The sequence below is a fragment of the Capricornis sumatraensis genome, chromosome 6 (assembly GCF_032405125.1).
Source record: "Capricornis sumatraensis isolate serow.1 chromosome 6, serow.2, whole genome shotgun sequence".
NCBI lineage: Eukaryota > Metazoa > Chordata > Mammalia > Artiodactyla > Bovidae > Capricornis > Capricornis sumatraensis.
Genome location: NC_091074.1, coordinates 84838268 through 84864316, shown reverse-complemented (window position 1 = coordinate 84864316; position 26049 = coordinate 84838268). Strand labels below are relative to the sequence as shown.

At 46.1% G+C, this 26049-nt stretch overlaps 2 protein-coding genes across 3 annotated transcripts in view; one reads left to right on the top strand and one right to left on the bottom strand.

The window, feature by feature from the left end:
* The window catches only part of KIF24 (kinesin family member 24), a 47524-nt gene extending 28264 nt beyond the window's left edge, over positions 1-19260 (top strand). The window contains exons 6-12 of the mRNA XM_068974666.1: positions 3005-3126; positions 3919-4024; positions 11124-11195; positions 12970-13079; positions 14876-17101; positions 18283-18376; positions 19120-19260. Coding sequence (XP_068830767.1) covers positions 3005-3126; positions 3919-4024; positions 11124-11195; positions 12970-13079; positions 14876-17101; positions 18283-18376; positions 19120-19260 — 2871 coding nt within the window. The remainder of the gene's footprint in view (positions 1-3004; positions 3127-3918; positions 4025-11123; positions 11196-12969; positions 13080-14875; positions 17102-18282; positions 18377-19119) is intronic.
* A 1891-nt stretch (positions 19261-21151) lies between these two features.
* UBAP1 (ubiquitin associated protein 1) overlaps positions 21152-26049 on the bottom strand; it is a 66627-nt gene continuing 61729 nt past the window's right edge. For both annotated transcript variants that reach the window (XM_068974019.1, XM_068974021.1), the window contains 3 exons: positions 23543-23725; positions 22739-22840; positions 21152-22196 (listed from right to left, as the gene is read on the bottom strand). In XM_068974019.1, the coding sequence (XP_068830120.1) occupies positions 22056-22196; positions 22739-22840; positions 23543-23725 (426 nt within the window). In that variant the 3' untranslated portion in view covers positions 21152-22055. The remainder of the gene's footprint in view (positions 22197-22738; positions 22841-23542; positions 23726-26049) is intronic.

Sequence of the window (26049 nt, the reverse complement as noted above, 5' to 3'; positions counted from 1 at the left end):
AGGTGATGCATTAATTTTATTCTGTTTCCTGACTTGCCTTTCTCTCAAATAGGTTGTCTCTTTTTGTTCTTTATCCTCTTCCTTTCCTTTTCCTTCCTTCCTTCTTTTTTAAAACTTTTAATTGTACTTGGGAGCCATGGAATCTCATGTTGATCCATAAAGCTCTATTTCTCCGTAGATCTCTGATTATTTTACATTTTTTAAAAGAAATAGTTTATGTTTTGGAAGTTTACACAAATATGTTAGTTCTTTAGTATATATTTTTAATTAGTATTTATTGAGAACTTATATGTGCTAATCGTAGTACTAGTAAAGTAAAGTAAAGTAAAGTACAAGTGCTTTACTATGTATTATCTCTTTTTGGTCTCAAAAATAACTTATGAAATTACCATTTTATAGGTAAGAAACTGAGGCCCTGAAAAGTTAAGTGATTTTCAAGAGTGCAGACAACCGTATTGTCAGAACTGGCATGTGGACCCAGACAGTTTAACTTCATATTTTTGTTTCTAACTGCTACACTTGAGTTGTATGCCACTTTCAAAGTTTGTCTGATGATCTTTGCAGGCTGCCTCATTTTCCTCCTCAGAGCTCAGCTGCTTTATTCCACAGTTTCTGAAAAGCATGGTGATTACAGACTGCTACTGAGGCTGAGGTCTACTGGACCATAGACCAGAAATTGCCTCATGTCTTCCTAAAAGGCATTTAGTCAGGAAAGGTCGTGCCAACATGTTAGATTTTCTGAGATACACTCACAGGTACCTAGTACATCATGGTGAATAAGGTGTACTGAAAAGTCAAACATAAAACTCTATAACAGAACCTCAGAAGACAGTCTTTCTTAACTCCCCTGGGGATGAACCACAAGGCCACCCCCTGAGCTTCCTGTCAGTAACCACAGTTCCTGACTAGGTATGACCTTGAGGCCTCTCTGAGCTCTTATTAGATTCCAGCAGAAGTAGCATCATTGCTGCCATCATGTGGCAAAGGGTACCTGGCTTCTATCCCTAGCCTGACCATATGCTGCCTGTGTGACTTTGGATAATTAACTTCTCCTTTATCTATCAAGCATATCACTTACACAGATCACAAATGTAGACATTTAAAAGATCTGTTTCTTTATGAAGTTTGTAAAAGGCTATGTGTGTGTGTGTGTGTGTGTGTGTGTGTGTGTGTGTGTATCAAAAGAGCTGTGAGAACCCTGAAACTCTGGGAGGAGGAAATGCACCAGAATCTTTTTAACTCTGAAGTTATGGAAGATATATATTTTCATTTTTATATTTTTCCTATATTTTCTAAGTTTTCCACAGTAAGCTTGTCTTTCTAATGAAAAAAGAGAAGTTTAGTAAAAATAATACAGATTTAAAGTAATCCATCATCTTTGCATTATAATCTTTGAAAGTGTGAAATCAGAATGATAGGAATTCCCTGGCAGTCCACTGGTGAGAACTTGACACTTTTCACTCCCGTGGCTCCAAGTTCAATCACTAGTCAGGGAACAAAGATTCTGCAAGCTTCATGGCATAGATAGAAAAGTAAACCAGATGGTTCAGTCATAGATCTGGTCTTAAGTGACCTAGCCAGCATCCAGCCTTATTTATCAGTATTTTGGGGGAGGATTTGTTGTTGTTGTTGTTTGGCACTTACCACAACCAGTATAAGGGATACTACTATAACTCTTCTGATTTCTGATTAGCAGCAGCAAGCTGTCCATGCAGTTGATAATCCAGTTTTGTAAATTAACAAGTTCTGCTCTTTACAAAAGGATTCATAAGGTAATCCCTTTAAACTTTTAGCAAGCTATTTACAAAATGAGTGCATTTAAAATCTGGTTCTAAGATACAATTCTAAATTGCACAGGTAATCTTTAGAGACATAACTATCACTTAGGCCATGAAGAAATTTAATATTAGTTAATTTTTTTTAAGTACTTACCCCTGCTAGTTAAGGTATTTTATAAACTGTTGTTGAAGTTTGACTTCATCAACTTTTGAACTCTTAATTTGGAAACGGTAGCCATGTTCAATATAATAAAAATTAAAATTCTGAGAGATTGAGGAAAAATGAGATAGGACTTCCTTTAGTCTAGTTCACACTGCAAATAGATGAATTTATCACAAGTGTCCCCACAATGTAGTGGAAACCACACGGGCTTTGGAATCAGCCACACTAGGTGCTAGATGTAGAATTTGGTTCTGCCACAAAACAGTTATTTGTGAGCAAGTCTACCTTTGAATTTATTCCTCAGTTATATAAACTGAGCATAATAACCATACTCACCACATCTTAGACTACTGAAGATTCTGTCAAATGTTTTTAAAGTCCATCACCTATTTGATTCTCAGTAATTAACACTTGCCCAAATCAGGGCAGCATATTCATATATGGCTATGTTTTCAGTGGCTTGAGACCATTCCTGAGGCTTCACCTCTTCTCCCCCATTCCTTTGTGGCCAAAGGGATCCACATTAGTCTTCACTCCCATTTGAAGCGGCAGTGGTCTCCAGGGTAATCATGGGCTTGTAGCAATTGTGATAACTCATTACTTCCATGTTTCCACGTGTCAGGCCTGGTCTCCTTTATGACTGCATTGTGGTGGAACAGGTGGATGTGATTATTCATTCTGTGATGCACATTTCTGTCCTTTGCTTCAGTTACTACGACAGATGGGTATTATGGGACCTTACTCTGGAGCCAAGTTATGCCCTGTGGAGTTGAGTCAGGATAAATCCATCAAAGATATTAAACAGAGTGTATGAGATCAAGAAGTAAATTAGCTCTTGAGCTGTTGAATGTTCTCCCCGAAGATTAGTTTTCCACATTGTTGTCATTGCTCTTGGGTACTTACTCTTTATGATTTAGTGTTTAGGCAGTTTTCCACATAGAGGGAAAAGACTGCAGTATACTGACAAATTTCTGTCTGGTCTCTGCTGCTCTCAGCCAGCTCTTAGGGGCCAAAGGGCTTTGTTTACTCCTTGCAGAAGTCACCCTATGGATTTTATTTTCAGGTGATCCTCAAGGGCAGCAAGGAGCGCAGCACCAGGGCCACTGGAGTTAATGCAGACTCCTCCCGCTCTCACGCGATCATCCAAATTCAGATCAAAGATTCTGCCAAGAGGACATTTGGCAGGTGAGCTGGAAATATGCAGAGAACTGCATTGTCTGCCTTTCCTTAATGTGACTTTGAAATATGTGTTGTCAACAACAGGACATCCTGCCCCATAGAGTTCTTTATTTCAGGGATACACCATAGAGTTATTAACTCTGAAATAAATCATTGTACCAAAGTGCCACCAGTTGATTAACCATGAAGTAATGACCTATTGTTGGTCAACTCTAAGTTATTAAAAGGAACATTGATTGCTTCTAGTGTGAAACACAGTATCAGCAGAGGAATAATAGGAAATGCATCTCAGAGAGCTTACAGGTCAAAAAAAAAGGAAAATTAATCCATCCTTCTTGAAAGAAGCCATACGACAGATGGGTACATTCATCGCCTCTCTGGTGCTATCTTAGCATCACTCTGCCACAGTGATGGATGAGCCTATCTCACCTCTGAGTAATGAGTCTTTTGGGGGGTGGGGAGCTGGAAAGCAGCCCACAAAAGTCTCTATTTAATTATCTAAGTGGTCACCTAAGTGATTTGCATTGTAGTCATTTAGCCTTATGGGAAGAATGTTTAATTAATTTCAATCATACTTTCTCACAAATGGTTAAAGCCAACGGAAGAGTGTAAGTGAACAGTGCCAGCTATAACTGACAGATTAAAATCTTGTGATACTTTTGGAAAACTGACAGTAATGTCTTTAACTTTCCTGAGGATGGGCCTGTGTTGATTTCTTCCTGCCATCACAAAATGTTGGCTGATATAAGAAGATACCAAAGCCCCAAAGAAATCTTGCCTGCTATGTCTGTTCTCTAGGATCTCTTTCATTGACTTGGCTGGCAGTGAAAGAGCAGCGGATGCCAGAGACTCAGATAGACAGACAAAGATGGAAGGCGCAGAAATAAACCAGAGTCTTCTGGCTGTAAGTTGTTTAAACCTTTCATCTAAAAGTCCTTCTTGAGAGATTATGCCCATCTTTACATGCAGCCAAAGTGGGTGAGGGTGGGTTGGAATAAGGCAGTGGAATTCCAGGGTTGGAGATGGAGGCTGCCCAGTCAGATTCTCGGCAGTTCTAGACAGCTCTTCCTCTCTCCCTGCCTTCTCTTCCTCTGGTCAGTCCTGCCAGTTAGAAACAAAGAAGTATTTCTGCAGTTGCGTGAATGGTTCACTTAAGTACATTTTCTGCTCTCATCAAGTTTTAAAATTACCATCAGGAGATACAGAATGTCTGATTATCTCTTCTTGTGATTTTGAGAATTAAGGAAGAGTCAAGTGTTACCAATCTAATTCCTCCATTATTATGTTTCCTATCAACTTTTATGCCTTGTGGTTTTAGCAACCGTCAGTGAGCATTACTTTTATCCCATTGCTTTATTAGGGATTCCAAAATGGTGATATTCTAATTGTAATATTCCTTCTGTATTTATTAGCTGAAAAGAACTTTCTCCCAACTATCTGATTATCCTGAAGTCTAGCTCATGCAATGGAGGCAAGATAAATGCTTGGTTCTTTGCCTTCACTTACCAGTTTTCAGAATGAGTTGATGTCCTGGTAACCTGAACATGACCATGAGTTTGTTGGTCTTTACTTTTTTGTTTGTTTTTATATTATTATAAACTCATTGTCCTCCTCTTTTTTTTTTTTTTTTTCACTTTTTAATTTATACATTTTTGGCTGTTATGTTCCTGTGTCTTTTTGACACAACCCTACTAATCCCTGGCTTCCTAGTATGACAAAATGTTGTAGGCTTATCTTGTACATTTTTTTCACCAGAACTTAAATCAGCCATTTCTTCAACAAGCCTTGGTTTTAGAGGGAAATGGTAGTTAGGGAGCATTTAGGAGGGCTAGTGGTGCTTATCACCACTGGGTTAGTTCTTACTTCTAGGTCTTTTTGATGGACAGAGAAGGGAAAAGTGTATCATGGATTCATACTAATAAATTAATTAATATTTCTCTCCCTTTTCTCTTATGCTAAAATTCTTAGTTCGTAGCAACATTAATATAATTTATTTGCTCTACCTCAATATGTATGTATACCAAAATAATGGTATATTACTTTTAATATTGTTACTGAATTCAGATTAAGATTTCTTTGCAGTTGTCCTTTTTACCCTTATGTTGTATCCCTCTTGGGATGTACAGTCATAATATTATATTGCAAAGTCTCTCTAAATAATTCTGTGTGTTTAAGCTCACCAATTTAGTGTTCAGTTAAAGAAAAATTATAAAGTAAGCCACATTCAGAGAAGGCTAGTGTTCATCTCGGTCCCCTCGCTCCTGTCATTCCCCTCCCCTTAGGTAACCAGTTTCTACCAACATGTTTGTTTGTACTCACCCCTTTCTCATGGGAAAAAAGAAAAGGCTCGCATACTGTTAACACTGCTCTGCAGTTTGCTTTTTTCACTTAACAGTATCCTGGAGCTCATTCATGACTGTGTTAGAGACCCCCATTCCTTTTTAGTACTGCCCTGTTTCCATCCACGTCAAGTCTTTTTGATTAGAATTGAAATCTCCTACTAGACACATTACTCTCAGGTCTCATGAGGGGTAAATTGAGAGGCTGAGAGAGGTGAGAGAGTCAGCATCTTTTTTTTTATTATTTAAAAACTTTGAAAAATTTTAGATTTTAAAAAAGCTTCAAAAATAAACATGTAGCATTCCTTCACCTAGCCTTCCCAGTGTTAACATTTTATGTAACTATAGCAACTTAAATCAGGAAATGAACATTAAAACAATTCTGTTAGCTGTCTATAGACCTTGTTTGAATTTCATCAACAGTCCCACTCGTGTCCTTTTTCAGGTCTAGGATTCTGTGCTACCTTTAGCTGCCTTGGCTCTGTAGTCTCCTCAGTTTTGTCACTCTTGACCTTAACACCTTTGAAAAATGCTGGCCAGTTATTTTGCAGACTGTGTCTGAATTTGGGTTTGTGTAATGTTTTCTCATTATTAGGTTGAAATAATGAATTTTTAGCAAGACTAGTACAGAAGTGATACCCTTCTCAGTGTATTGTAGCAGCCAGTATCTCATTACTGGTAATGTTAAACTTGATCACTGAGTTAAGGTGGTTTCTGCTAGGTTTCCCCATTGTGAAGTTATGATTATTCCCTTTGTAATAAGTACCTTATGGACAGATACTTTTAAACTATGCTTATTTACATCATAATTTTGCTAATTTTAATGTCCATTGATGATTCTTACCTGTAACAATTATTACTGTGGTGTATACATGATGAGGTTTTTCTGTGTCCATCATTCTACATTAGGGGATCCCCTTGTGGCTCAGTGGTAAAGAATCTGCATGCCAATGCAGGAGATGCAGGTTCGATCCCTGGGTCGGGAAGAGCCCTTGGAGAAGGAAATGGCTACCCACTCCAGTGTTCTTACCTGGAGAATCCCATGGACAGATGAGCCTGGCAGGCTACAGTCCATGGGGTTGCAAAAGAGTCAGACACGACTTCGTAACTGAGCACACAGTCTACATTAATAGTTGGATTTCTACTGCAAGAAAGAGCTGTTTTTTTTCTCTTTATTTATTTACTTACTTACAACAGTAAATGATCTGAGCCACAGTCAGCTCCCAGTCTTGTTTTTGCTGACTGTATAGAGCTTCTCCATCTTTGGCTCCAAAATCTGATTTCGGTGTTGACCATCTGGTGATGTCCCTGTGTAGAGTCTTCTCTTGTGTTGTTGGAAGAGGGTGTTTGCTATGACCAGTGCGTTCTCTTGGCAAAACTCTATTAGCCTTTGCCCTGCTTCATTCTGTACTCCAAGGCCAAATTTGCCTGTTACTCCAGGTGTTTCTTGATTTCCTACTTTTGCCTTCCAGTCCTCTATAATGAAAAGGACATCTTTTTTGGGTGTGATTTCTAAAAGGTCTTGTAGGTCTTCATAGAGCCGTTCAATTTCACCTTCTTCAGCATTACTGGTTGGGGCATAGGCTTGGATTACCGTGATATTGAATGGTTTGCCTTGGAAACGAACAGATCATTCTGTCATTTTTGAGATTGCATCTAAGTACTGCATTTCAGACTCTTGTTGACCATGATGGCTACTCCATTTCTTCTAAGGGATTGCTGCCCACAGTAGTAGATATAATGGTCATCTGAGTTAAATTCACCCTCTCTAGTCCATTTTAGTTCGCTTATTCCTAGAATCTCAACGTTCACTCTAGCCATCTCCTGTTTGACCACTTCCAATTTTCCTTGATTCATGGACCTGACATTCCAGGTTCCTATGCAATATTGCTCTTTACAGCATCGGACCTTGCTTCTATCACCAGTCACACATCCACAGCTGGGTATTGTTTTTGCTTTGGCTCCATCCCCTCATTCTTTCTGGAGTTATTTCTCCACTGATCTCCAGTAGCATATTGGGCACCTACCAACCCGGGGAGCTCCTCTTTCAGTATCCTATCATTTTGCATTATCATACTGTTCATGGGGTTCTCAAGGCAAGAATACTGAAGTGGTTTGCCATTCCCTTCTCCAGTGGACCACATTCTCTCAGACCTCTCCACCATGACCCACCTGTCCTGGGTGGCCCCACAGGGCATGGCTTAGTTTCATTGAGTTAGACAAGGCTGTGGTCCGTGTGATCAGATTGGCTAGTTTTCTGTGATTATGGTTTTAGTGTGTCTGCCCTCTGATGCCCTATTGCAACACCTACCGTCTTACTTGGGTTTCTCTTATCTTGGACGTGGGGTATCTCTTCACGGCTGCTCCAGCAAAGTGCAGCCGCTGCTCCTTACCTTGGACGAGGGGTATCTCCTCAATTGCACTCATCTCACACATTAGTAAAGTAATGCTCAAACTTCTCCAAGCCAGGCTTTAGCAATACATGAGCCGTGAACTTCCAGATGTTCAAGCTGGTTTTAGAAAAGGCAGAGGAACCAGAGATCATATTGCCAACATGCGCCATCAAAAAAGCAAAAGAATTCCAGAAAAACATCTATTTCTGCTTTATTGACTATGCCAAAGCCTTTGACTGTGTGGATCACAATACACTGTGGAAAATTCTGAAAGAGATGGGAATACCAGACCACCTGACCTTCCTCTTGAGAAACCTATATGCAGGTCAGGAAGCAACAGTTAGAACTGGACATGGAACAACAGACTGGTTCCAAACAGGAAAAGGAGTACATCAAGGCTGTATATTGTCATCCTGCTTATTTAACTTATACGCAGAGTACATCATGAGAAACACTGGGCTGGAAGAAGCACAAGCTGGAATCAAGATTGCTGGGAGAAATATCAATAACCTCAGATATGCAGATGACACCTCCCTTATGGTAGAAAGTGAAGAGGAACTAAAAGGCCTCTTGATGAAAGTGAAAGAGGAGAGTGAAAAAATCGGCTTAAAGCTCAACATTCAGAAAACGAAGATCATGGCATCTGGTCCCATCACTTCATGGGAAAGAGATGGGGAAACAGTGGAAACAGTGTCAGACTTTATTTTTTGGGGCTCCAAAATCACTGCAGATGGTGATTGCAGCCATGAAATTAAAAGACACTTACTCCTTGAAAGAAAAGTTATGAGCAACCTAGATAGCATATTAAAAAGCAGAGACATTACTTTGCCAACAAAGGTCCGTCTAGTCAAGGCTATGATTTTTCCAGTAGTCATGTATGGATGTGAGAGTTGGACTGTGAAGAAAGCTGAGCACCAAAGAATTGATGCTTTTGAACTGTGGTGTTGGAGAAGGCTCTTGAGAGTCCCTTGGACTGCAAGGAGGTCCAACCAGTCAATTCTAAAGGAGATCAGCCCTGGGTGTTCATTGGAAGGACTGATGCTAAAGCTGAAACTCCAGTACTTTGGCCTCCTCATGCAAAGAGTTGACTCATTGGAAAGACTCTGATGCTGGGAGGGATTTGGGGGCAGGAGGAGAAGGGGACGACAGAGGAAGAGATGGCTGGATGGCATCACCGACTCGATGGACATGAGCTGGTGATGGACAGGGAGGCCTGGCGTGCTGCAATTCATGGGGTCACAAAGAGTCGGACACGACTGAGCGACTGAACTGAACAGTAAATGGGTATTTCTTTCATTTGCTAAATTAGAATCCATTTCTATCATTACTTATTTTCTTGCTCACATTTTCCCAAATGGCTATTGGGGAGTTCTTTCTGGGGTTCTGTCCATAAGTTCTTTCAGGTTGGTTTTGTATCCTTTTGACATGCTCATCAATTTTTTAGCATCTTCTTGCCTTTTAGCACTACAAGGTGTTACACACTCTTCCTTGCCCTTGCCCTGAAATCAATCATTTCTCCAAGGAGCTAATACACTTTTGAATACATACTACATACTAGTGAGTTTAATCTTCACAACAGATTCTCTTATTCCCACTTTATAGATCAGGATTCTGAAGCTCAAGTAAATTTGCCAACGATCTAAAGCCTCTAGCTGGAAGTCTTTAATTATTATGTTTAAATTTATGGTCCAGGAATTAACTAGGAAACCTGAGGTACCTGTTGAGAGGGCTTTCCAGGTGGCGGTAGAATCTGCCTGCCAATGCAGGAGTTACAGGTTGGATCCCTGGATCGGAAAGATCCCCTGGAGGAGGGCATGGCAACCCACCCCAGTATTCTTGCCTGGAAAATCCCATGGGCAGAGGAGCCTGGAGGGCTATAGTCCAAAGCGTTGCAAAGAGTCGGACATGACTAAAGCAACTTAGCATGGCATGGCATGGCACCTGTGGAGTATCCTTTGGAGCTTGACTGTCCAACTCACATGGGAGACAACATGTAAAGGAGCCTGGAAACAAGCCTTAAAGAATAGGATCAAAATCTTGTGCTTTGTGAGGCGTACAAAGATGCCCCTTTTTTCTTTCCTGGATATGTCCCTTGCTTTTCCCTTAGAGCTTGGTAAAGTCTACTTTCCATTCTGATTCAGCAAGGCTAAAGAGACCCAAGGGCTCATAGAGATTGATGGCCACACTTGGATTTGAATATGTAAGGGGCAGGTGCAACTCAGGGGCCAGGTTTGGTTACCTGTTCATCCCTTCTATAGAATCTTCCCAGTGGGGATATTGGACTGACTTGTAATAAGAGTGGAAATTCCTTTATACCATCTTATAACCTTGCAGCTTCTTGGATAGAGAAGGGTTGGCTGTGGACATCTATGGCTGCTGCCAAGAACAGTCACAGGAGACTCTCAAGGCTAATTACCTTTTCTTGGTGAACTCCCAGCACTGGCACTTCCAAGGGATCCCTTCCATTCTCTTCCCTCCCTTTCTTCTCATTTACTGTCGCTTACCCTAGATGCATGACTCAGAAATAGAAGGTGTCTCCTCCCTGGTCTTGTCCCCTCAACCCCTGCTCTTTCTGATGGGCATGTTGCCCTTGGAGATGTATATATTCAGATTTCTGCTGGCACTAGTGATGTCCAGCGAGCACTTCTTTGAGAGGCTCTGCCCAGGAGCAAGTGACATACCCTTCTTTGCCTTTGGGCCACCATCCCTACTTTTTTTAATGAGGGTATAGACCTAGGTGATTTTCCAGTTCCTTCCCAGCTCTCCCTCTAGGATTTCTCCTGTTCCATTCAGACAACTTGTATCTGAATCTGCACTTGAAGCTGTACCTGCCGGTGTGCATGTGTGAGCAGGGAGGCGGGGTTGTGGCATGAGTATTTTCTCTATTTAAGTGCATCTTGTAGTTGGGAAGAGTGAGGAGAGAAAGGGAGCCGGCAAGCCAGAACTGCCACCACATAAGCTGGACTCTGGGACCAATGGGAGGGTCCCTGGGTTTGTCAGTTCTGCGCTATCAGCTCTAATCCTAGGTTCACAGCCTTTAAGTTGAGAGGGGGCCGGGGGCAGGGTGCTTAACTAGGCATAGCTAGCATAGAATGATGTTTTCCAGTCTACCTTGATTGTTCTTGTTGAGCAAGAAACTACCAGGGCATTTTGACTTCCTTTTGGAGGAAGGTTGCATGAGTGTGGTTTATTAAAAAAAAAAAAAAATCTGATCTGTTAGTCTCACTTTGCATGTGATATTTGATGTGCTTGTTATTCTCCCACTTTGCAGCTGAAGGAATGTATCCGTGCATTGGATCAGGAACACACCCACACTCCTTTCAGGCAAAGCAAATTAACTCAGGTAAAGTTAAATATGAGCTTTGAGTTCTAGTTCACTCGTGTGTTCCTTCTTCCATTCATTGAATCATTCAGGAGAGTATCCACTGCCAGCAAGGCATAATGTGGGGGAGGGAGAGGGAGGAGGAGAGGAGTCACCTTCCGTCTAGGAGCTCTGTCTTGAAGAAGAAAGGGCATCCTCAGGCAGGGATCCCTGCAGTACACAGCAGCCAGGAAGCAGTGGTCACTGTCCAGCAGCTTTCCATTTATTTCTAACAAAAAGAAACCTTGTTGATTTAGTGGTATCTCTGAGCCTTTGAAGGGGGTGGTAATGTAGCTGTCTTGGTACTCTCTTAGTTGAAGACTTAGATAGACCAGTGTTTCAAGACAAAAAATAATGGCAGCATTTAAAAAGAATGAGTGGATTTTTGACATGTCCTTCCAGGAAAGATGACCAAGATCTATAGCTTAAAAATATGAAATGAGAAAAAAAACTACACAGAAAAATTATGCATCTCTGTCAGCTGATTATTCTGAGTAGTAGGACCATAGCTTTTTTTTTTTTTTCCATTTTTCTGTCACGAAAACGTGCTTTGATAGGAAGCACCAAGGAGAGTGGCCCATGGAGGGCTCAGCCTCGGTACAAATAGCTATGAAGACAGTTACAGGGACCCCTGGTTCCCTTTTGCACCAAGACTGCACAGTAGAGCAGACTGGGTAGGAGGCAGTCTAGGTGAGGCTCTCTGGGTTCTGGGAGCAGTTTTCACTCTGTGCAGCTAGACCAACAGCTTCATGGGAACTGGGGCAGAGTCCATGATAACGTAGCTCCTAACTTACTAGAATCAGTCATCTATGGGTTAGATGGTTTCTTCTCAAACATGACTACAACTGGGGACTCAGGAAACCCTTCTTTTGGATGTTTAGTCCTGATTCTGACATTGGCTTTGTTATTTTTCAAAACATGTCCTCCACCCCCAGAAATTGTGTTCCTATTTAATTAAATCAGTAGTTTCACACATAAATCCACCTACAGAAACATACGCCTTTTTCATGCAAACATAAGTTTTAGATCTTTCCAGGTACCTAAGTACGTATATCCATAATTCGTTTTTATGGTTGTATGCGGTTCATAATTTTTTAGTGTTGCTTGTTTATAGACTTAGAGATTTTCCAAATTTTACTATTATAATAGTGTAATGAATATCCTGTGTATACTTTTTTTTAAAAAAATCAGTTGAGCAATTGTCTGTTAGGATAAAGTCTTTGAAGTGTGATTGCCAAACCAAAAATAGGAACATTTTTTTACCAGGTTTTTACCATATTACCAAACTGCCCTCCCAAAGGCATGTACCAATTCACACTGCATAGTACGTGGGCAGCATAGCAATGTACAGGAGCACCCTTTCCCTAGACCCTCACCAGAGCAGGTTCCTGTGAGTCTTTCTTAATCTTATAGCCACCCAAATTTTATTTTTTTAATTTAATTTATTTATTACTTGACTGCACTGGATCTTAGTTGAGGTAACGAACTCTGAGTTGCAGCATGTGGGATCCAGTAGACCACCAGGGAAGTCCCCACAAATGTTAATTTTGTAAAATGGTTTCACTGCATTTCTTTGATTAGTGGTGCAGTGAGTGCCTGTTTTGTTTGTTTATTGATCATTTGTGTTTCTTCTTTTGTGAATTGCCTTTTTGTAGAAGGTGGTAGATATGAGTATGGCCCAGTGTCCTGAACACAGTAAGTAGTCAATATGCCCTTTGTTAGTTGATTTCACTGACCTGCCTTCTGTTTCGAATAGGTGCTGAAGGACTCTTTCATTGGCAATGCCAAAACCTGCATGATCGCCAACATTTCACCAAGCCATGTGGCCACTGAACACACTCTGAATACTTTGCGCTATGCTGACCGGTGAGTCGCCCTCAGGTGTCAGAGTCGGGGGGCGGGGGGTGTGTGAAAAATGCACACACAAGGATCTGACCTTGAGCTCCCCAAACCTGTTCTTACTGCCAGGGGAATGTGCACCTGGCCATGTGAAGAATGTGTTTTGGTAGGCCCTGTCATTTTACCAGTGTGAATGTGACAAGAGGAAGGCGACATGTTCCCTTGTTCAGGAGACAACTCCATCAGTGGCTCTTAAATAGCTAACCGGAGATGAAATATTTCTCCAGGGTGGAAGGCTTCATGAGGTTTTCTTCCTGCCAGCCTCAGCCCTAACTGTTAGGGATAGAGTGCCTATTATTTGTCAAGGCAGAAGTACTCAGAGCTATGTAGGTCCAGAAGAGATCAACCTTGTTTTATGGAAGGAGAAACTGAGGCCCAGAAAAGAGCAGGAACCTTAAAAGGGCTCACTGGGCGTTGGTGGCAGAACCAGTGCCTCTGACTGCCAGACCAAGGCTCTAGTGACTTTGGCATCTGCCAGGGTCCCTCCCACTCTTACCCCAGTCAGGTGTCTCCTACTCGTTTGACAGTGCTCTCGTTACCATCCTTTCCTCTGGCTGCTTTGCTGCCTGGTCCTACCATACAACACCTCCTCTCAGTCTCTCAGAAGCTGTCTCCAGAGTTAACAGACTATTTGAAGGGAACCTGGTTTTCTTAAAATTGCTGTTGAAGAATCTTTCGTATCTGTGGCATTTTATGAAACTCACTGGGAAGGAAAGATAAGCTATCATTTAAGTTCCATGAGAACAGGAACCTTATCTTTTTCTCCACTGTCTCTGTCCTGCCTAGACAGTACTTGGTACCTAGTAGGTGTGTTATTAATATTAATGAATGAAAGGAGGAGCTCCCCCTGGGCGTCAGGGCTTGAGTGATGTTCTCTGTGTACTTTATCTCAGTTCAATAGGAGAGACCATTTACAAAGTGGCTACTAGAATGGACTCTAGAGTGAAACTATCTGGGCCAGTACCTTGCCTCTGCCACTAGCTAGCTGAGTGATCTTGGCAAGTTTGCAACTTCTCTGGACACATTAAGTTCCCTTAATATGAACACGGATAATGATAACACCTACCTCATGTAACAGTTACATGGATTCAGTGAGGTGACATGTGTGAAGGGCTTAGGGCCACACCTGGCACAGAGTGAACACTCGTATATGTTAACTTCAACAATGATAGTAATATTATAGGCGTATGCTCAGTCGTGTCTGACTCTTTGTGGTCCCTGGACTATACAAGTTCCTGTCCATGGAATTTCCCAGACAAGAATACAGGTATACTGCGGAGATACTGCGACTTTGGTTCAGACCACTGTGATAAATCGCACTGAAGTCTCAGATTGGTTTCCCAGTACATGTAAAACTTATATTTACACTATACTATGGAGTTTATCATGTGTGCAGTAGCATTATGTTTTTAAAAAACAATGTACATACCTTAATTTAAAAATAATCTTGTTGGAAAAGTGGCACTGATAGACTTGCTCATGCAGAGTTGCTATGAACCTTCAGTTTGTTAAAAAAAAACTCTCCTGATCATGGAATATTGGATGCAAGCTAATATCCTCAGAGAAGACACTGATCTTTGTTCAAGTAAAGTGATGTATTTCATGTTGAAATAGAATATCCTCTTTATTCTTTCCTTTATTCTCTCCCAGATGAAAAAATAATTCCCAGTTCTTGTAATACTTTTCTTTGGTTTTTGTTTTCTCTGAAAGCTATAGGAAGGGAATTCCAGGAATGTACATTAACATAAAATGGTCATTTACAGGGTCAAAGAACTAAAGAAAGGCATTAAATGTTGTACTCCAGCTAACAGTCGAAATCGAACATGTGGAAACTCTAACTCTTCTCCAAAACGAATTCAGAGCTCTCCTGTGGCCCTGCCAGGGGACAAATGTTCTCCCAAAAAAGTCAAGCTGGGGCTTCAGCAGCCACTCACAGTGCCATCTGGCTCCATGAGAGGGAAGGCCCATCCTCTGGCTAGTCACCCAGCCAATATCCCTTTTGCTTCTGTACCTAAGGTTCCTGGCAAAGAGGGTGGCTCTCGAGGGAGTCCTCCCCGAGAGTGGGTCATTCAGACTAGCTCTAGCAAAGGAACCGTGCTGTCTGGACATGTAGCCATAAAAAGGGCAGAAGAATCAGCTGCATTATGCTCTGAGAAAAAGCCAATTGGCAACAAAACCACCCTAGGCTGGGGAAGCAGGGCGCCAGGCCCAGGAGGGGACCTGGCCCATGGTAAGCCACCCTCCCGGTGCAAGAAAGTGCAGACTGTGCAGCCTGTGCAGAAGCAGCTTGTGTCTCGAGGTGAGCTCTCCTTTGGCAGCGCCCAGCGCTTAGCGGAGTACGGTCAGGGCAGCAAGGAGGGCGCGCCGAGCTGGCCTGCCTCTGAAGCCTGGACCAACATCCCTGCGCAGCAGGAGGCGAGGGAGGAGCATTTGCGCTTTTACCACCAGCAGTTCCAGCAGCCACCTCTTCTCCAGCAGAAGTTACAGTACCAACCCCTGGAAAGGTTTTTATGCTGGTCCCGGCCCCCAGAAGGGCAGCTCCAGAGTGACATCCCTCCTCCCTTCCACCCTCATCGTGCTGAGAGTCACGATGGAGCCCAAGTCCCTCAAGCCGAGGACCCTGATGACAGCGACTTCAGTGAAGATTCTTTTTCACATGTCTCCTGTCAGAGGACCACAAAGCAGGGAGAGAGCCCGGAGAACAGCGAAGGCTCGTTCTTCCTTCATCAGAGGGAGCAAGGTCCTGAGGAGCAGGTGGCTGAAAGGCAGCAGAGTCTGTTTCTCAGCCCAGATGGTGACAAGGAGGGTGTAACTAGAAGCTGGGTGTACTCCAGGGACCCCGCAGGCCACAGAAGGATAGCACTCAATCACAGCCGCAGCCCAGGTCAGGTGCCCTTGGACTGGAGCGGAGAGGAGGACTCAGGCTCCTCAGGGCCTCCTCCCAGAGAAGACCTGGCAGGGAAGCCTTACTGCTCACAGGTGGACTCTGTGTATGATCGGGAAGGAGGTAGTGGCCCTGCTTTTGACCTCAGACAGGAAGCCTTCAGAAGTGAGGTTCCTGGGCAGGCCGAGGGCAGCTTGCCATCCCTGGAGGAAGATGGTTTCACTTGCTCACTATCCCACATCGCAGTTCCTGGATCCCCAGACCAGAGAGACACAGTGAGCACACCCCTGAGAGAAGTCAGTGAAGACAGCCCAATTCTGGAGACCAGACCAAGGAAAAACAGTAACCCTTTCCAAGGAGAAGACTCTAATGGTGAATTAGGCACGTGCTCTGAGTATGCTTCCGGACTGATGGCTCCGCTCACCATGTCCCTCCTGGAGAGCCTGGATGATGGGGGAGCTCCTTCCTGGGAGCAGCCGGCCCAGGATGGAACTGCGCATGGTCTCGTGGCAGTGGACACAGAGGGGCCAGCAGTGGGCTGTGCAGTGTCATCGGGTGATCCAGAGGCGGTCCTGCCAACGTCTTCGGCAACCGAGCACCTGTGGCTCTCCTCATCTCCCCCCGACGACAAGCCTGGGGGCAGTCTTCCAGCTCTGTCCCCATCACCGATCCGTCAGCGCCCACCTGACGAGCTGCCCAACGGGGAGGCCTGCCAGAGCAGAGGGACCGCACTCTTCTCCCGGGGGCACCGTTATGCCAATGCTGAGACAGAGCTGGACAGCTCCCAGGGTTTCCTGGGAAAGCCCTTCCTCACCTTACATCCTGGAGGACCTCACGCTGGGCCTACACTCACCCCCCAAGCAGGAAATAGTGATGTGGCTGACCAGCCTGGGGCGCAGGAGAGAAAGCAGCTTACTGGGCCCAGCTGGCTGGAACTGGGTTTCTCCACAGACCCCATCACACTGTCTTGCTACAATGAGGACATTGCATGGCTCAAACATAGGCCAATCCCAAGGTCCTTAGCAAGCCCAGGCTCTCCCCTGGTGGCCAGCTGCTCTCCCAAGACCGCTGGGACACTCCATCAGCCTGCCCTGGGACATGCACAGTAAGTTGGACTCTCCTACCTAGACTTGGGCCCTTTGGCATCCCTACTCCCACGCCAGCTTATTGTCTGTTCTGGGAATAGCTATGGTTGGCTCAGAGACAGGCTTTGTCCACCTTTTCAAGGGAGCCTGCCTAGATGCATCTGACATGAGCAGTAGGAGTAAAATGTATTGGAGCAGGCCTGCCAGGGTGGGTGGGCCCTCAGCCTGGGAAAGCTAGGTGTGAGGGAGAGAAGGGAGGATCTGATCCCGTGACCAAGCCTGAGACCCGAGGTAAGACCAGAATCCTCTTCATTCTGGTGGGTATGTATTCTTGGAAGTGCTGTCCCAGGATACAGCAGCAGCAGACTGTGCCCCCAGAGCCCCAGCATTCTAGGCACCTTCCAGGATGGCAAAGGTAGGAAACAGGGGCTGCTGACTGTGCTGCTTTCCCCAGAGGAGGCTGGATGGTACAGCAGAGTAAGACAGCCTTAGACGATGTGAAAGGAGCGGGGCTCGAGGCCTAGAGGCGCAGGACGGCAGGATGGCAACAGATGCTTCTCTGTAAGGCCGCAGCCCTCCACTCTGGCTCGATTCCCAGGGCCAGCTGTCTGCCTGCTCACTGGGGCTTGGCCTGGGCCTTGGGCAAAGAGAAGGGCATGCAGGGATGTCCAGGGCAGGAGCCCACCTATAGCCAGGGGACAATCATGCTGTTGTGTGGTCTCTACCCATAAGGGGGTCTGACAGAAGGCAGATCCTCCAGCTTCTAGCCCAGACCCCTTTGCTGTGGTCCCTGAACTCCCCACAGAGAGAGGAGAAATGCCCGCAGGCTAGGTGGCAGGCTCTACCTTGTGCCACGTGCGGGCTGCAGTGGCATAGCCTTTAGCTTCTGTGCAAAGAAGCTGTGAGCAGCTCCAGCGGAGAAGCAGCATCCAGCCCTGTCTTTCAGTGAACCCGGGAGGCCCTGGGGGCGGCTCCCAAAGCCACTGTCTCTTCCCAGTACCTCATGGCTATTCCCTAGTCCCTTGACAAGCCCTTAAAAGAACGGGTGAAGAGGCAGGAGATGGTGGGGAGCTCATTCCCATCAAAGCCTCGACCTCTTTGGGAAGCAGCAGCTCCTGGCCTAGAGATGAGGCTCAGTTCCAGAAAGCTGCCCATGAGAGATGGGAGGCCTAAGGCTCACAGCATCCCTTCTGCTTCCCAGGCAGGTGGTCATCCAAGCACACCAGGAACAGCTGGATGAAATGGCTGAGTTGGGCTTCAAGGAGGAGACCCTGATGAGCCAGCTGGCTCCTACTGTAAGTGGTCTTGGCTGGAGCCTCCAGGGCTGTTGGGACTTAGCTTGCAGCTAGTTTGACGTTGTTAGTCACTAAGTCATGTCTGACTCTTCTGCAACCCCATGGACTGTTGCCCACCAGGCTCCTCTGTCCATGGGAGTCTCCAGGTAAGAATACTGGAGTTAAGTTGCCATTTCCTTCTCCAGGGGATCGTCCCGACCCAGGGACTGAACCCACGTCTCCTGAATTGGCAGGCCTGTTCTTTACCACAGAGCCACCAGGGAAGTCCAGCTAGTTTGATAGTCATCCCTGTTTCCTGCAGTGTGTGCAGAAAGGGTGTGCTGCCACACTGTAGCTTTGTTGAGGCTTTGAGCCTTCTCTTGCCACTCCTCTGAGCTGGCTTGAGGGGCGCAAAGACAGGTGGGAGATGGCATGACACTCCCCATTCCCAGGCCACTGTTTCCAGCCTCTCTCCTTGCCATTCTGCCTTCCTAGTGGCTTATTAGAGGACCCTCCCTGTGATGGTAACAGTGACTTGCCTTATGCAGACCAGAGGTACTTCTAGAAAAACACCCTTGTGCCCTGCAGATACCTCTCTGTAGAGAAGGGGGCCCAACCTATGCCATGGTGACTATCCTGCAGGTTTTCCTACTGGAGAAAGGGCCTGGGCTCTGAAATCCTGCAAGAGAAGGGATTAGAAAAGCAGATATGACAGAGGGCCAGTAACAGCAAAAGCTCCATTTGACCTTTGTTTCCTTTCTCAGGATTTTGAAGGTTTTGTGATTCAGCTAGATGAAATCATGGTTCTGAAGTCCAAGTGCATCCAGAGTCTGAGGAGCCAGCTACAGCTATACCTGGCCTGCCACAAGCCAGCTGCAGGCTCCGAGAGGACAGCGGTGTCTTAGAGTGGAGTTGGTACGGGGTGGCTGGGCTCTCAAGAGCTGGAGGGGCCTCCACCAGGTCCCCCTGCAGATCTCAGCACCCACTCCCTTGTCCCTCCCATGCTGGTCGCTCCCTCACCACTCATGGCCTGGGCTGGGTCCCAGCTCCTCTCTCAGAGCAAGCATCTGTCCAATTCCAAGCACCGGGGCTTCTGCAGGGAAGGACAGATGAGCCTGAACAACTTCTAATAGGTCTCTCCCTTTTCTTTGGGGTTGAGGATTTGCGTTACTGACCCTTTGTGGAAACACAGTTGGGTCTAATAACCCTGTAGATGTTTCTGAATTTGGGGGTCTGAGGATGAGGGGGGGGGGCGGTGGTCAGCAGTAACCTACAGGTTGGAGGTCGCAAGCTAGGGGAGAGGACATGCTGAGCCTAGAGGTTTTACCAGCTGGATTCTGTGCCTTCCTCCAGGACTTGGTCAAAAACTAAAACGCTGGTGCTAGTGGGGTGGGGGTTGGGTGAGATCTGCCCCACCAGCCCTTGGGAGGTTAGCTTTTGAAAACGTAAAATGAATAAACCGTAACTCAATGTCTTTAACAGGAACAGATGCAGGACAGGTCTTTTGCTTCCAGTTCCCCTCCCCCTCGGCAACCCAGCATTTAGACGGAAGAGGGCGCTTGTATCACTGCATTCTTTCCCAATCTCTGCCTTTTGCTGAGACCATCTGCCTGCATCATATTCCTAAGTCCTGTCTGTGAGTCCTCACCCACTGTACTCCCCCACAGAATAGCTGAATGGCTGGAGTATCCCGGGCAAGTCCATCTCCTAGCCTCACCTTTATCCAGGGTCGCCCTGGCCATCTACTCGCCCTTTCAGTGGCCTGTGTTCAGTGCCTTGGCATTAAGTGCTCTGGCCAGTGAGACTCTAAAGCAGTTTTACACACATACATGCACCCCTTCATGTGAGTTGTTTGCTGTGTATCTTTTTAGCAGAAAGAAGCTTAAGAAATACCAGGTAGTCCATCACTTACCAAGGCCACCTTGGATCAAGTTGAGATTCACATGTCAAAGCTTTGGCCCTGACACCCATTTTGATTTGAAATTTTGATCTCTTGTAGAAGTTAAAGGATAACTTCTACAAATTTTAAAAGAAGGGTTTAATTAATTTTAAAGGCCGGAAGAGGAGCCAACTGGCTTTCTGAGACAATGGCCATGCCTCATCTGACCACCAGAGGGTGGCCTCTTGCCAGCTTACTGCTCCCCAGCCCAAAGGTTCTGTATCCTCAAATCATCACTACAAAAATTAGAGACCCATCCAAGCCAAGAGCACAGGGAGGACTGTGGGAGAGAGAGTATTACAACTAAGGACAAGAAGCTAGGGATAAATCTAGTACCACTGAATACAACAGCACCACTGAGAGCTAGTGAAGAAGTCTGAATCCCCGTCCTACCTGTGGAACACATAAATATGACTGATGCTGCTCACAGGACAAGGGACTTAGTCCTCACTTCTGAGTGCGTCTCCCAAAGGCCCAGCCCGTCTCACTTCCACAGTCAGTCTTGCAGGAAGGCACATGTCTATGTCCTTAACCCAGAAACCGAGCTATGTCAGGTTTAAACAGACCCTTGTGTCTAGGCCTGCCTTTCCAAACCAAAAACCTGGGTTGCACAGGCCTAAGAGTTGGAAGTAAGGAGTGAAATGACAGAAAATGGTTAGCTTCTGTTCCATCCCCAGCAAATCCGCTTACCACTCACTAACCTCCACCCTGCAGCGAAACATTCCTTGGCAATAAAGAAATCACCACAACAGGATATACCTTTTAGATTTTTATTAGTAGTTCTCTCTGAAGAATCAAAATAGTTAGCAAATTACTTTAGATTCATCAAGACTGTATATCCTTTGTATTTAGATCTTTAATGATGTACAACATAATACAAAACCAACCAAAGAGACTGATTTCTATGACTAGGTGTTATTCGTTGTGTCGTCCTAGAGCAGGGACTGGAGGGAGAGGCTGTTCTCCAGGGAGAACTGAGGTGGAGTTAGTGCTGGGGGAGTAAATCATGGCCTGCTTTTCCCCCACTTGATGTGCTGGGAAGGGACAAATGATTCCTTAAACTGACAACTGCTTCCTAGAGTAGGGGGCTCTAAAATCCTGGGTAGCAGGAGATTGTAGTCCAAACCAGGCCAAAAGAAACAGGCTGGGGCAGGGAAGTGTGGTAACTGCCTGGCAGAAAAGGCAAACTCAGGGCCCCAAGGGGTAAAGGGCATTCTCTGCACCTCAGAGACATTGCAGAACCAGTGTCACACTAAGTGACATTGTTAAAAAGGGAAAGAAAGAAAACCCTGGAAGAACCTTTCAATTGCACTCAACTTGGATTAGAGGTCAGCCCACTCTTGCGGACGAGGGAACATCTAGCCCCGAAGCAGCACTGAGTCTGGCCCCACCACCTCCTCCTCCCCAGCTCCTTTTGGCAGCCGGGCCAGGTTTCGGCTGAAGCCATACAGATCCCAAAAAGACCAGAGAACTCGATCTGGAGGGCCAAGGCGGGAAGGACACTTCTCAGGATACAAATACTTTTAATATGGAAGGAGCCAGGACAGTTCTGGGGGCATGTGCATGCCCAAATCTTCTTACCCACTTTCTCCCCAGCTCAGGACCTAGGCTTGTAGAGACTTGGCAAGCACAGTCTCCACACCTGACCTTCCACCCCCAAAAGAAAATCCGGAAGTGTGCCCCTTCTCCTTCCCCACAGGTGGGCTCCTCAGGGCCTCCTGCAGGGGTGGTTCTGTGGCAGGGCCTAGGCAGGGCCTCATCTCAGCTGGCTCCCGCCCGAGCCATGAGGTCTTCCAGAGCATTGTCCTGGTCGTTGTTGTGTAATAGCAGAACTTCCTTAATATCTTTCAGTTCAAAGCCCATTTCCTTAAATTTGCTCATTAACTGAAGAAACTCCATCATCTAAAGAGAAGTAAGAGAATACAGATTCAAGAAAGGGTTCCGGCCACATAGCACAGCCAAGTAGCAGAATACATGCCTAAGGGGCTGCTTGGGAGGGCATCCTTGCCGGAGCCTCTTAGGGCCCCGAGCAAGCAGAGGAGGGCCGTGGAGGAAGACAGGTTGATGCCACAGCCAGTCATCCCTCAGGGGCCACACCCAGGCCCCTAATCTTAATGACCTTCATTCAGGTCCCACCATCGACATCCATGCTCCCATCCAGCCTAGGCAAAATGACTAGACATCTCCCCCATCATCCGAAAGTACAGCTTTTGCCCAAGTCATTTTTTCCCATCCCTTCCCTGGGATCGTTGACGGTCTTCAACCTGATACTTCCATGTGAGCCAAACATCCACATGCCTGTCTGGACACAGGAAATTCTTGCTCCAACTAGTTCTGCCTACAGTCAGTGGGAGGGATGAAGGCTGTGGAACAGGAGTGCCCCCAAGACAGACTGCTTTGTCCCTTCTTTCCAGAGGGTTCCCATGGAGCATGGAGGCACCTACCTTTTCCTCTGAACACTGCTGCATTTCCAGAGCCTCTTCCACCAAAAGAGGGTCAAAGCCCTTCTCACAGAGCTGTCCGTGTGCAAAGAGATAGTCGAGAATCTAAGAAAACAGAAAGGGTTCAGCACCTACTGCCACTGTTTTCTGTGCTTCCCAAAAGTCTTACACAAATCAACACGTCTGCTCCCCACCTTGACTATTACATCCTGGATAGGACTTGACTTTGTACCTTGAACTGTGTCCAACACAGCAGGACCCCAGTGACTATTTGCTGATAGACACACCCTTTTAAATATGCATTCACAGTCTTCAAAGGAGTTCCTGTCACAGCTGACTCACATCTCCCAACTGACGTCAACCCCACAGCCTGGGCAGGATATTCTAAGAAACCACCCAAGTCAGAAAGTGCTCCCAAGGCTTAGGGCTCCAGTACCCTATATTAGCACTGCCTGGGTGCTTCTGACAGGATAGACATTGTGGAAGACGACATCTGACCATACCTCAAGCCTATTCTGCCACTGCCTCAGGAGAAGCAGAGAAGAGAAGAGGGGTAACTGGGTAAGGTAGTCCTCAACGCCAGTACTCCCAAGTCTGTCCCTCAGCCTAGGTCCCAGAGCCCCCAAAACAAGCACTGCTGGAAACTCCCAACAAAGCCCCCCTGAGTCCTGCCTGCCCTCCCTAATCATAGGAAAAGACAATGGTGCTGAGAGTCTGAGGGACTCCAGGACGGAGGCAGGACACTTCCAGCTCCCAAGATTGGGGGCCTCTCCCCTGCCCCGGCCCTGTGGCTGACCAAGCACTCACCTGCTCAATATTCTCTCCTTTCTTCTTCATGGCTCTCAAGACACACTCGTATGAGTAGCCCATGCTGACCACTGTCTCCACACAGTGCCGCTCGCTGGGGGACAGCGCCTGCAGTTCAGAGTAAGCCTGGGGACAGCTGGGAGTGTTGGGCACTTGTGACACTGAGAGATTAGGAGGTGTGACCTAGTGGGAGAGAGACAAAGGATTAAGGGAAGCAGACAGACCCAGGCCCCAGAAGACAAGTCACTGAGGTGGCCCAATCAAGGGGTTTATCAATCCTGACCTAATCAAGCCTCTAGTCAAGTAAGCTGCCTGCAAGAAAGGGCCAGATTTCTGGCCAGACATCCTGAGGAAGAACAAAGGGGCAGGGGAGCTCCAGAGAGGGACAGAAAAGTTGGGAAGACACCTGCAAGTGTGACTGTCCTCTGACCTCATCCTGCCTTGCAGAGTGAGGAAGCCTTGCTTTTGTAGCACATGAAAGCACATGCCCTTTCCTGCCCAAATCCCCTGGGTTTATAGTGGAGAAAGAAGTTCTGAAAACCGCCTTTGGTAGCACCCTGCTGGCTGCTACGACTTCTCTCCAGGGCTCCATTATCCCTTTCCTAAACTGCTGTATCTGAGTACTAGAGGGATCATTAATCTCAAATCCCCTCACTCCGGAATTGACTGTCCCAGTAACCGTGTCCATCACCTCCCAGTGTCCGTCGTCATGTCTATCACTGGGCTGGTAGATGGCCAGCTCAGGGCTCCCATGCTCTGCTACAAAAGCAAGGCTGAAGACTACCGCCCCTCCAGGCTGTACCCTCAAGGACTGGAACATGGTCCCTAGGGCCCAGCCTCTACTGCACTGGCCACAGGCGGCCTGCTCCTACCACCGGCCCCCAGCCTGACTGGACAGATTCCCAGACTTAAACCCTACCACCACTTCTGATAATAATCAGCCCCAAGGCAAAAAGGCAGCTCACTCCCAGGCTGAAGGACAGAACCACCATGGGAAAAGCTGACAACTTGGCTCATCTCCCAAGAACCAGGAAAAATCATCCAAGAAAACTTTATTTAACCCTCTCCTTTTTGGGGGGTTTGGGGGAGAGGAAGAGAGGAGGAAAAGAGCCTGCTTATCCTAGAAGCATGTTCAAAATTCTATAGCTATAACCAGATACTCTCCTCCAGGTCAAGTGGGGGAAGCCAAGAAGCTTCAAAGGCTGCAGTGTCTGCTGAACCCTCTCACCAGAGCACACTCCAGGCAGTACAGTCCTGGGGTTCAGTCATCAGGGTGCAAGAGTCACGACGGCACGGGAACTGGAGCACACCAGTCCAGCCACTTTACGGGCCCCAAGACTTGTCTTTAGGGGCAGGTTCTGCCTGGGCCTGGAAATACCAATAGCCAAACGGCATCTTCTTCACATTGCTGGCACAGTACTACTCACACAAGGAGCTCCCAGACATTAGGTACAATGTCGCGTGCAGTTCTGAATGCTCGAAGCCTGGCTCTGAGCTTGAAACTTACACGGCCCTGATACGCCTGTCTGTGTGCTCAGTGGCTCAGTCATAATTGACTCTGCGACCCAAGGACTGTAGCCTGCCAGGCTTCTCTGTCCTCGGAATTTTCCAGAATGGGTTGCCATTTCCTTCTCTAAGGGATCTTCTCAATCCAGGGATTGAACCTGCATCTCCTGCGTCTCCTGCACTGGCAGGCGGATTCTTTACCACTGAGCCAGCTAGAAACCCTGCGCCCTGATACATTGATTCTACCTTCCAAAATCCACTGAAATGATGATAAAACTGTATTAACCTTAGAAAGAGAAGGCATAACAGAAGACAATGTATTTCAATGAAATTTTAGAAGGTGGAATGATAACGGAGGCGGAATAACTGGCAGAAGCAGTGAAGTTACAAGTGGGAGATGGGAGAGTCACGTCCAGCGGGAGACCCCTGAGAAGGTTTCAGCATTTGGAAGCACCAGGTACTGTTGGGGTAAGGCAAAGTACGAAGGCAATGATCAGCAGAAAACCCTCAGGAAGACCTTCCCCAACCCACCTTCTGTGGAGATAGAAGGTTTAATCTAGAAAATGGCAATCAATAAAAAAAGGACAGATACCAGGCACAGCATATGGCAGAGGGAGGTACAAGAACCAAAACAGGATTGAGTAAGCCTATCTCAGTATCCTCACTTTCTTTAGTCTTCAAGCAGAATTCTTAGATAAACTTTAATAGCCCCCAAGATCTTCACATGTTGATGTTTTACAGAGCTCCCTTCAAAGCCCTGGTGGCTCAGACGCTAAAGCATCTGCCTGCAATGAGGAAGACTCGGGTTTGATCCCTGGGTCAGGAAGATCCCCTGGAGAAGGAAATGGCAGCCCATTCTAGTACTCTTGCCTGGAAAATCCCATGGATGGAGGAGGCTGGTAGGCTACAGTCCATGGAGTCACAAAGAGTCCAACACGACTAAGCAACCTCACTTTGACTTTCTTCAAAGCCTTCTCTGGTGGCTCAGATGGTAAAATCTG